The 12,250-nt window shown below is 48.5% G+C and overlaps 1 protein-coding gene across 3 annotated transcripts in view; it reads right to left on the reverse strand.

Moving 5' to 3' along the window:
• SUPT6H (SPT6 homolog, histone chaperone and transcription elongation factor) overlaps positions 1 to 12,250 on the reverse strand; it is a 1,195,112-nt gene that overhangs the window by 29,582 nt on the left and 1,153,280 nt on the right. For all 3 annotated transcript variants that reach the window (XM_069615328.1, XM_069615329.1, XM_069615330.1), the window contains one exon: positions 11,996 to 12,240. In XM_069615328.1, the coding sequence (XP_069471429.1) occupies positions 11,996 to 12,240 (245 nt within the window). The remainder of the gene's footprint in view (positions 1 to 11,995; positions 12,241 to 12,250) is intronic.

Consider the following 12,250-nt stretch of genomic DNA (forward strand, 5'->3'; position numbering starts at 1 on the left):
ACAGTAGTAAACAGAGGGTCTTGGTACCGCTTGTCCCACCTGAGAATCAGACCAGTGTGAGTATCTTGGCAGTAGTGTTTTGTAAACATGTGTACAGAACTCCAGGTAGCTGCTTTGCAAATAGACGCGAGAGGAACATTTGCAATGAATGCTATGGAGGCCCCAGTGCCCCGAGTAGAGTGTTCTAGGCTTGAAGGGCAGATCTCTCTTGGCCAGAGTGTAGCAGAGCGTGATGCAGTTTACAATCCACTTTTGAGATGGCTGACTTGGAGACAGGGTCCCCTTCTCTAGCAGCCGCCAATGAAACGAAAAACTGATTTGTCTTTTAGTGGTCTCGTTTTTTTCAGATAATATATGACTTTGCTGCGCACATCAAGTGTGTGTAGACTTCTTTCTGCCATGTTAGTGGGGTTCTGGAAGAAGGTGGGCAGTTCTATTGATTGGTTCACATGGAACTTTGAATGTAGGTGCAAACCTAGAGTGAGCGCGCAAAACCACCTTATCTTTGTGAATTGTGACAAATGGGTCTGGAACTGAAAGGGCCGGTAATTCACTGACTCTCCTAATTGAAGTGACTGCGACTAGGAAGGCAGTCTTTTAAGTGGGAGCCTTAAGGTTAGTCTTATGCATATGCTCAAATATTTGTCTAGTTAATACCACATTTAGGTCCCACCCCGGGGGCTGGGTTTGAGATAGGTGGATGAAGTCTTAACCCCTTCCAGAAATGCCTTGATCACTGGGATCTTCAACCACGACAACTCCTTTTGGGACATAGTGTATGCTGAAACTGCAGCCAGGTGGACCTTCAGAGAATTAAAAACCAGACCTGAGTCCAGTAGATGAGTTGGGTATAAAACAATTTGGGTAGGAGAGCAGTCAATGGGATTGATGCTCTTAGAATGAACCAGATAAAGCCTTCCCATTTATTGGAATAGCAATGTCTGGTGTTAGGCTTTCTTGCCTCTTTAAGAGGGTCCATAAATCTTTGAGGAAGTTGGAGGTGCCCTAACTCTATGACCTCAGGAGACAGGCCGCTAAGTTGAGAGTTTGCGGGCAAGGATGGAGTATCTCCCCCCTCGTCTTGTGAGAACATATTGTATGGCAAGGTAGCTTCATCGGAGGAGAGATCTCCATCAGATGAGAACCATGGTTGGTGGGCCCACATGGAGAGAGTGTTGCCCCCACCCCCCATGTTTTTTCAGGTAATACATGACCGTGGTCTGTATGTGAGGACCAGTAGTGTCTTCCCCTTCTAGGGGCTTGAACACTGCCAACAATTCCAACAGGTTTATGTGGTTGGATGCTACTACTGGGGACCATCCGCTGTGCGCCTTGCGATAAAGGAGGTGAGCCCCCCCGCATCGGATGAGTCTGTAGTGAGAGCGGCTTCTACTGTGGGGGTGGTGAAGGTATTCCCCTTCAAGAGGTTTTCCCTCAACCACCACTGCAGAGAGAGAACGAGGGCTGCCGAGACAACCACTAGATCGTCCCATTGTCCGCTGGCCCGACACCATTGGCTGTTGAGCCACTCTTGCATGGGGCGCATGCGCAAACGTGCACGTGGGACTAAGTAAATAAAGGAGGCCATCATCCCTAACAGTCGCATGGCTTTGCGTATGGTCACCTCGTGACTGGCCACATAGTGAGGGATCTGTAACATATTTTGAACCCTCTCGTTGGAGTGAAAGATGAGGCCATCTTCTGTCCGAATTAGAGCTCACAATTAGAAATTGTTTGACTTGGCTGGGGTCTAGGCTGGACTTCTCGTTTATTGAGAATCCCAGACTGATAGATCTACTGTTTTTTGGGTGTTTGATAGGCAAGTTCCATTTGAATCCCCTGTTATTAGCCGGCCACCGAGGTAAGGATAGACTGGAATGGACTGCCTGTGCAGGTAAGCTGCTTCTACCACCAGTACCTTTGTAAATGCCCTTGGGGCTGAGGCAATGGCGAAGGGAAGGTCCTTGAACTGATGGTGTTTGTCCTCTATAATGAACCTTAGGTATTTTATGTGCGCTGGAAGCATCGAAATATGAAAGTATGCGTCTTTCATGTCCAATGTTGCCATGTAATCCCCCTGCTTCAGTAGAGTGATTACCTCTTGTGTGGTCATACGAAACATTTGTGGTTTGACAAACTTGTTCGCTGCCCGCAAGTCTATCACAGGGCGCATGGTGAGATCCTTTTTGGGTACAAGGAAGTACACTGAATAAATACCCTAGTTTACCTGTAGAACGGGGACAACTTCGATCGCGCCCTTTTCTTGCAGATCTCAACCTCTTGTAGTAAGATGTTCTAGTGACAATCTTCTGGACGTTGGTGGCCGGTATCGAGGTGGTCGGCTGAACGCAATACAGGAACCGTGGGTGACTGTCTTGAGCACCCACTGGTCTGAGGCAATTCCCTCCCATGCATGGAAGAATGATGTTATCTGGCCCCCGACCAAGGAGGCAGGGGAGGGGACCCGGATCGGTAAGTCATTTCTGATTTGGGGCTGGGGACCCTCTAGGGGCGGTGCTGCTGCCCCTTCCCTTGCCAAGGCGCTGTTCTCTTGGTTAATATTGTTTTGAGGCAGCAGCCCCTTGTCCTGAGGACCATGAAGTATTTCCCATTACATACTTATTGTTGGGGGAACGTGAGAAAGATTGTCCTCGAAAGGAGCGGCGAGAGCTACCCACTCGCTGCTGATCGGGGCTCTGCGTCATTTGGCTTAGTGACTTCAAGGTCTCATGCTCCTTTTTTGCAGTCTCTAAAGCATCATCCACTGCTTTCACAAACAGGTTACAATCTTCTGCCCGTTTGTTAATGAGGGATGCTTTTGTTTCCAGTTTGAATCCCGAATTCTTCAACCGAGCATGACTTTTCAATAAGGTACCTTGGGCCAGTGTTCGTCTTGCGGTCTCTGCAGCATCCAGGGTGTTCTTTAAAATGTTTTGATTCACCTGCCGCCCACCCGACAACGGTCTGCAGGCGTGATCGTGTTGGTTATGGGACTTCCTGCAGGCCTTCCTGGAGCAGATTCCACTGTACCTCGCTGTAACTAGCTAACAATGTGTTAATGTTAGCTATTCTTGTGGAATAGGCTGCTGCGGTTGTAAAGCGCTTCCCCCGGGCACACAGCTCCTTGCAGTCCTTGTCCAGCGGTGGCTCGGCCATGGACAAGGGTACTCCTGCTCTTTTCCTAGTTGTAGTTACTACCAGAGAATCAGGAGTGCCATGTACCCGGATGTAGAGAGGGTCTGTAGGTGAGGGGCGAAAAAGTTTCGACCCGTGGGTTTACTGCCCTTGTTTGCGATGGATCAGCAATGAGGGGGTGCTATGTCGCTTGAAGGAGTTTAACAGAGGTATCGCCTGACTTGAAGGTGGTTTCTCTTTCAAAATATCCTCCACAAAGTCTGTGTCTTGCACCGCCTCTTGGGTGACAATCTGAAAGTGTTCAGCCGCTTTCTTAAGGAGAGCATTGAATGCCATCTGATCATCGATGGGAGATGCTCGTCTTATAGGAGGTGAAGCGGGAGGATCTATGCGCAGCGTGTCTGGATCCGGGATATTGGCCGGTGATGGCCATGATGCTTCACCCACAGGTTCGTCATCGCCCCAATCTGGGGAGTGGTCTATAGGTTCCTCAAATAGATCCTCACCCTGATCATAAGGGTCCTGAGGGGTGTGGCTGGAGATCCTCTGAAGCTTAGCCATAGTAGGATAATAATTCCTCTGTATTTTCGGGGTGACAAATTTCTCTGAAAAGTCTACAAATTTAGAGAGTCTATCCATATACCCCTCAAACCTGTCCCTGGTCCATAAGGATGATCCAGAGGGGTCTTGAGGTGGAAAGGGCTCTTCCTGGGGTCTTGAGTCTTTAGGTTGTCGAGCCTTGTATGACAGTCTTGGACAGGGGTTGGGAACCCTCAGACTACTCTTACGGACCTTTTCGATGTCTGCACTTGTATTTAGGCCTATTAGCCGCCGAGATGATCTAAGCGAGACTCTTGCAGATCTCTGGCGTATCTGTGGAAGATTTCAACGTGACTTGCAGTACTGCCGCGCTTTTCGGCACCGCCGAAACCTTTGGTGCTGATGCGCTCTTGTGAGGCGTTGCAGCGTCCTTGTGCGGTGTGGTACATACACCCTTGTGACTCGAATGCCCGGATGCAGCGGATCGGTGGGTTTCGTCAAAGTTATTGGCGCACCAGTTGGAGTTTACGGCCGCCCCGACGAATCCGTCGATGAGGCCAGGAGAGGGAGAGTGTGAGTGTGTTTGTGTGTGTGTCCTTGTCGCCGGAGTGTACACTCCCCATAGCAGAACTGGTGGCATGCCTGCCGGGGACGGACGTTTTGGAGCGTGGCTGCTCCGAAGATAGGTCAAGGGCCTCTGTATCGGAGCCACAGCGGTCGCCAACTTCCTCATCACTCGAGGCGCCTGTGGCGATGGCGGAGCTACCCTCGGCCTGCTGCATGGCATAGGCCACCCACCATTTTACTCAGCGTTCTTTTACCGTCTTGGGACATAAAAGCTTGCACGACCGACAGGATTCCTCGTGGTGAACTCGAGGTAGACACTTCTTACACCTCGGTGCGTGTCCTTCCAGGGATACTTTCCTTTACAAGAAGGGCAAAATTTAAAAAGGTGTCCTGTCCATAGCTCAGGTTTTATAGCGACAGCAAAACCAGAAGGTAAGTGAGAGGGGAGAAGGAAATGCATTCTTGAAAAGAAACAGAGCCCCGGACCCCGCTCTCCCTACTGTGTAGGCCTGGCCGGAGGGCCACGCGGTCGACAGCGTCGACCAAAGCATCTGCCGGCGAAGTCTGGAGTTCTCTTCCACAGTCTTCATCATTGCCTGTGAAGTAGTCATCAAAGGGGGACGAATATAAAACGACCGGAGGTCGTGGACAAAGATATAAGCAATGTCAAGGAGTTCCACCCCCTTCTCACCTGGGTCCGGTGTTTGCCGGAGTCTTCGATCGCTGCCTTCTTGCGAACGCTCCTGGTCTTGAACAGCGCTGCTCGAGTCTCGTCTGGTTCCAGGTTGCGTTTAGTTCCGGGAGCGTGGAGTCCAGGAATCCGGGAGTCTGGCAAAGGCTAGTAATGCTCAGAATCAGGAAGGGGGGGGAAAGGGTCAGGAGCGGGTAATAGCACTGGGACAAAGGAAACAATACCTCAAGCTACGAACACACGTCTGAGGCTACTCCGCAATAGCATTGAGACGCGCGGAGCCGCGGAAGTCGTGGTCTATAAGTAGATCACGCCGCGTTCAGCGCATGGAGCGAGAAAGGGCTTCAGCTCTGGACGGCCATGTTGGAAGTAGTACGGAATGTAAGCCCCGTTGAGACAAGGACCAGGAGGTCCAAAAGGGGCGTGATCTGAAGTTCATGACAGCATGCCTCCTCCGTAGACCTTTCCCTCCAGGTTTGCCCGGGTGTATTAGGTGAAATCTTCTGAGCAACCGAGGAGCCTTGATATTTGAAACAGGTTCCCAGGTCCTTTCGCTAGGAGGATATCCTTTCCACTCCACTAGGTATTGAAGATGGCCCTGCTTATACCTGGAGTCACAAATCCGGGACATCTCATATTCCAGTTGGTTGTCAACCAGTAGAGGAAGAGGTCTACTGGATTTTCGAGAGGATTGGATGTAGGGCTTCAATAGGGATGTGTGAAAAACTGGATGAATTCTTTTCCAGGAGTCAGGTAGCTTGATTCGATATGAGACAGGATTGATAATCTCCTTGATGGGAAATGGACCATAGTAGCGGGGAGCCAGCTTGTTTGGTCGCAAGTGTAGGGGGGGGAGTAGTTTTGATGACAACCACAATCGGTCACCGACCGTGTAGGAATGACCTGGTCTTCTCTTGGAATCCGCATACCTCTTGGTCTGTAATCTGGCTTTCTCCAAGTGTTCTTTAGCCTCCCAGTGAATGTTGAAAAGAGTTTCGATCCAGGAGTCAACAGTAGGTACTGGTGTAGGATAAGGAAGAACCAAGGGTAAAACCGATGGATGGAACCCCCGACTACAATAGAAAGGGCTGGTCTGTAGCGCTGAGTGTTCGGAGTTGTTGTAAGCGAATTCCGCAATGGGTATCAGGAGAGACCAGTCATCCTGGACCTTGGTGGCGAAACATCGGAGATATTGTTCCGGGGTCTGATTTGCACGTTCTGTGGCACCGTTGGTTTGGGGGTGATATCCTGAAGAGAGGGCACATTGGATTCCTAGTACCCGACAGAGGTGTTTCCAGAATTGTGAAATGTATTGGGGACCCCGGTCAGATATGATCTTGGAAGGAAGCCCATGTAGTCGGAATATGTGTTCCAGAAATATTCCAGCTAGCTCTGAAGAGGAGGGTAGTTTCATCAGTGGCGTAAAATGGGCCATATGGGTAAACAGATCTATGGCAACCATGATGGTAGTATATCCTCGGGAAGGTGGTAACTACCATAAAGTCTGTAGCGATGATTTCCCATGGTTTAGAGGGTAGAGTGGGCTGCAGAAGAAGACCCGCCGGACTTTTGTTATGTTTATTTTGGGCACAGGTTATACAAGCCTGGATGTATTGCTGTACGTCAAGACTTCATTTTAGGCCACCAGAACTGTCTCTGTAAAAGACGGAGGGTGTTGGCGATACCTCGGTGCCCGGAATGGAGTGTGTCATGACAAAGGTTTATTATTTTTTGCTGTAACTTCCGTGTAGGAATGAGTAGTGCATTTTCCTTGAATAAGTAGCCTTCCTTGGCTCTTAATTTCCAGTGATTTCTTGTTGAAATGTCCTTCCATATTTCCGAGGATTGGGTTTGCGATCGGACTTCTTCCAGGAGATCAACTGCTTGGGCTACGAAGATCGTGGGAGAAAACATTTTAGGAAATGCCTTATCTTCAGTGATCACGTAGTCAGGACGGCAAGACAAGGCGTCAGCGATCAGGTTCTGTGATCCAGGGACATGAGTAATGTGGAACTGATACTGGGCAAAAAAGTAGGCCCAACGACTGTTCCTGCACTCCAGTGACTTTAGAATCTGAAGGTTTCGATGATCAGTACGGACTTGGACAGGATGTCTGGCTCCCAGAAGTAGGTGTCGCCATTCAGTGAAGGCTTGGCGAATGGCTAAGAGTTCCTTTTCCAGGACGGAGTAGTGTGTTTCACTCGGAGTTAAGGTTCTTGAAAGATAAGCAACGGGGTGTTCCAAATCGTCCTCCATTTTCTGCTTCAACACTGCTCCTATAGCGTAATTAGAGGCATCCGTTTCCACTAAAAAGTGTCGACTTGTATCGGGTTGAGCCAAAATGGGAGCTTGTTTGAACTTGGTCTTTAAACGCTGGAATGCAGTTTCTTGTAATGTTGACCAGACAAATGGGGTGTCGTCCTTTAGCAGAGCCACTATAGGTTGTACAATCTCGGAAAAGGTGGCTATGAACTTGAAATTGGCTAGTCCTAGGAAGGATTGGATTTTTTTCACGGACGTGGGAGTAGGCCAGGCGAGAATGGCCTTTCCTTTTGAAGGGTCCATGCCAATCCCCTCTGGACTAAGGATAAATCCCAGATAGTGCACAGAGGAAACGTGAAACAAACATTTTTCAGGCTTGGCTAAGAGGTGATGTTTCTGGAGTCTTTGTAGAACTGCCTTAACATGTCCTTCATGCTTCAGAGGGTCCTTGGAAAAAATCAATATGTCGTCCAGATAGACAATGACGAAGAGAAACAACATATCAGAGAACACCCTATCCATAAAACGTTGGAATATTGCTGGGGCATTGGCTAGTTCAAAGGGCATGACCAGGTACTCGTAGTGGCCAAAGGGTGTTCTAAAGGCGGTCTTCCACTCGTCTCCTTCCCGGATACGGATCAAATGGTAGGCACCCCTGAGATCCAATTTGGTGAATATTATGGCTTCTCTCACAGCTTCCAGGATATCTGAGATCAGGGTCAGTGGGTACCGATCTTTGAGGTTGCATTGATTTAAGCCTCTATAGTCGAGGCAAGGTCTGAGTTCCTTGGTATCCTTCTTGGGAACCAAGAACAACGAAGCACCCGCTGGAGTTTGAGGGTCTTATAGTGCCGTTTTCAAGATTAGTGTCTAGGTATTCCCGAAGGGCCTTTTTCTCGGGTTCGGAAAGAATGAACATTCTGCCGAAGGGAATTACAGCTGAAGGATCCGTATCTATGGCACAGTCTTCGGGCATGTGAGGCTTTAAGGCTTTGACTATGGCAGTAGAAAATATATCAGCATATCCCTGATAGGCCTCTGGAACTTGTATGATATTGGAAACCATGAGTAGTGTTTCTTGGTCTCTTGGTGGTTCTTTAGAAGTTAACGAGGAGGGGTCCAGGGATAGACAGTGGGACATACAGAACTCTGAGCCTAGGAATAATGATCCTGCTGTCCAATTGCTATACGGATTGTGCTTTTGTAACCAGGGCATTTCCAAAACCATGGGGTAATGGGCTGACCCAATGATGTCGAATGTAATCCGCTCTTGATGATGGTTTATGGAAAGTTGGCTCTCTTTAGTCTGCAGGCTTATGGGTCCTGAAGAGAGGGGTCTTCCGTCAATTGCTTCCACCAGCTGCATGGTGTTTTGTGTCTCGTACGGAATATGACGACTAACAACCCAGACTTGATCAATGAAAATTCCCATAGCTCCGCAGTCCACCAAGGCCAGAATAGGATAGGTCTTGTCTTTGGAGGGCGACAGGAAGGCCTGTAGTATCACCAAACTGTTTTGTCCAGGAGAGTTCAAGGATGGAATTGATGTGGAGCAAACATCTCTCTCCCGAATCTCTGCTCCATTTAAGATCGGGAGCTGGCGTTTCCCGAACGCCGAGGAGGTGCCAGAGGACATTCCCTGACCAAATGTTTGTCTGAAGCACAAAAAATACACAAACCTGTATGGATCCTTCTCAATCTTTCTTGAGGTGATATGGGTCCACGAAAGGCTCCAATTTGCATGGGTTCAAGTTCTGGGGCTGGACTTGGGTTTGCGTCCGTTCTGGCTGTGCTCTCAAAGGACGTCTTGGGTGGGTTTCCCTTGGATTTCTTCCTTTCAGCCTTTTGCAAGGCCAGGTCCATTAGTGCTTGGAATGAATTTGGTCTGGCCACCCTGGCCAGTTCATCCTTGATCTCATCGTTCAGGCCTCTCCTGAACAGGGCAAAACTAGCCTCAGAGGACCAGTGTGCTTCCTTAGCCAATTGTTTAAATCTGGTCACATAGGTGAGCATATCTTGGGAGCCCTGTTGAAAGTCCAGCAGCGTTCTTGGGCAGTATAGACCTGCTCTGGATGGTCAAACATGCCTTTAAGGGACTGTATGAACCCATCATAGTCGTCTAGGAGGGCATCGCCGGAGTTAACAAGGGGTGTTGCCCAAGTTAAGGCGTTGCCAGAAAGGTGGGATATGATGAAACCCACCTTAGCCCTAGGAGTCGAGAAATAATAGGGCTTAAAGGTAAAGTGGACCAGGCATGAATCCAGGAATCCGCGAAGTGTTTTTGCCGAACCATCATACTTGTCAACAATACCGCCCAACAGGGCACCCTCCTTTGTAGCAGAATCCCGGGATAAGACCAATTGTTTGAGCGCAGCGTTTTCCGCCTTAAGATTTTGAACCTCGGTTGATAATTCTTGCATGCGTCGCATTAAGTCCTGCACGGAGGCTTCCATCTCGATTTTAGGTTCCATCGGGTGGCGTCTCAAACGGTCAAGGAGTTACCCCCTTCTCACCTGGGTCCGGTGTTTGCCGGTGTCTTCGATCGCTGCCTTCTTGTGAACGCTCCTGGTCTTGAACAGCGCTGCTCGAGTCTCGTCTGGTTCCAGGTTACGTTTAGTTCCGGGAGCGCGGAGTCCAGGAGTCTGGGAAAGGCTAGTAATGATCGGAATCAGGAAGGGTGAAAGGGTCAGGAGCGGGTAATAGCACTGGGACAAAGGAAACAATACCGCGAGCTACGAACACACGTCTTAGGCTCCTCTGCAATAGCATTGAGACATGCGGAGCCGCGGAAGGCGTGGTCTATAAATAGATCACGCCGCGTTCAGCGCATGGAGCGAGCAAGGGCTTCAGCTCTGGATGGCCATGTTGGAAGTAGTACGGAATGTAAGCCCCGTTAAGACAAGGACCCGGAGGTCCAAAAGGGCCGTGATCTGAAGTTCATGACAAGCAATTTTTCGAGCTCTGCATAAGGCGACCAGCTAGCTGGGTGGAAAAAAAACAATCTTAGGGACCTCGATGAGTGAGGGATTTTGGGTACACTGCACGTCACGTTAGGGATAGTGTTACAAGCATGCCAATGTCGACGTCCCCTTTCGATCCTCGAAAGACAAGATGCAATACTCAGCGATTACCACTAGATGTCGTACAATATGCACAGCATGTGACTATAAGCAGATTCACAAGCATCAGAAATATCAATTATTAGTGTTGTGTGATATTTCCTGTTAGTAGTAATTCTTTACTGTGCTATTTGGCCATAATTAAAGTATTTTTATACCCGTTTGTCTAGGTGTGTTCCTTGACTGTTTCACCGTTTATGCTCATTGTGGACCGCTTACAAGCTCACCACCTTGAGACTTAGCCTAGACCAATCGCCTTGCTACCTTGAAATGGTTTGGCTACAGTGCCCAGAGTTGTACCTGTCCCAATAATAGGTTGACTGTCTACACATCTGTCCACCAGGCCAGAGTATAGAAAATCAGTCCTAAAACAAGTGCAACCTACTACTGCCCAAGATCGCAACTTACCGTCTCAATCCAAAGTGCAGCATCGGGCACACCTTTCTACACACAAGCAACGTCGCCAAGAGCACTTGTAATGTCCTCCTTGGAAGGGAGAGGAGGCCTGCATACCCTACACCACCTCTGCTGAACTGATTCTGACACTTAATTCTTCCCTCTATCCAGAGACCGTTGGTCTTTGTTGCACTAGATACAATTGGTCCAAAGCAAACCACTGCACACAAGCAGATATGCTTTGTGATAACTGAAGAGCTTTACTATGGACTGTGGATAGCTGACAAGCATTGGGTTTTCATGCCTTCTTTGACCCCTAAACCCTGTGTTCAGGTCTCAAGACTTAACCATTGAAAGTGTCCAGTACCAATTGTGGCAGTCCCAAAGCAAAGCTACTTACAGGTACCGTCTCTGCTAAAGCCTGTACAGTCTATTGTCAAAGACAAGGTTCAGACATTCCCTTGCTGTGTGCTGCTGTATGTTATCACACACCCCTTGCAACCTGCTCCTCCCAATGGAATAGACCCTTGACTACTATGTGAGGTTTACCTCTATGAGAATCGGGCCTATACAAGGAAGCCTTTCAACTTAGAGGTTGAATGATCTTCCTGAACCCCAACCATAGGGTCAAGAAACATCCTAAAACGTCATAAAACCACACCTATGGACCAGCACATATCCATCAATCTTAGAGCATTTTCTAAGTTACTATTTTGCAGTTTGGACAAAAAAAGAATGTTTCATTTGGCTACCACAGAACACCCCTTCCTGCGAATATTTGGAAAGCCTTCAGGTAACAGAAAATTATTCAGGCCATGCCAATATATGAACAGTCCCATGTTGGAGGCAAGTTTTTTTTCTCCAGTGGTACCCAACCTCACACATGATCTCTCCAATCTGTAACATGTTTAACCTCTTACATACTACCCAAGCTAAAAACCCAATCTTGATAAACTATCCTTGGTCATCGCATAGCCCCCATTTTTCTGCCCTTCAGAAATACATATGTTTAGAAGAATATCAATTCTTTGACCATGATGGTATGAAGGCTCTACTTTGGGGCTGCACGGTTTAACAGTTAAATAATCGGCAAGCAAACATCAGTCAGTGTAGGGGGATCCCGTGGAACAGCCAAGACCGACTACTACTCAAATTATTAAGACCACAGCACTTTGTATCCCATTTGGTCCTTCAGCTGTTTTCTGTTATTATGTTGCCACGTTTTCCCGTTTCGTCAGGAGCACTGCACACTCCACCTGTAGGACGTGCTGCCACAGATACTTACCTTGGCTGCTGTCTTTGTCTGGCAGTCGGAGATGGAGTCAACATTGGAGAAGGAGATGGTTGCTGCAAAGATTGTGGTGTAGGAGCAGGTGTAAGGGCAGGTGTAAGTATAGGTGTAGGCGTAGATGCAACGCTGGCCTGCAGCTGATGGTACAGAGGGGTGGTAATTGGTTGACTTGGGGTGTAATTGTAGCTGGGGGTCATCAAAGGTGTTGCCACTGGTTGTTGAGCTGGAGTTGTAAAAACCTAAAAGCGA

The sequence above is a fragment of the Ambystoma mexicanum genome, chromosome 9 (genome assembly GCF_040938575.1).
Source record: "Ambystoma mexicanum isolate Mex_15411 chromosome 9, UKY_AmexF1_1, whole genome shotgun sequence".
NCBI classification, from domain to species: Eukaryota; Metazoa; Chordata; class Amphibia; order Caudata; family Ambystomatidae; genus Ambystoma; species Ambystoma mexicanum.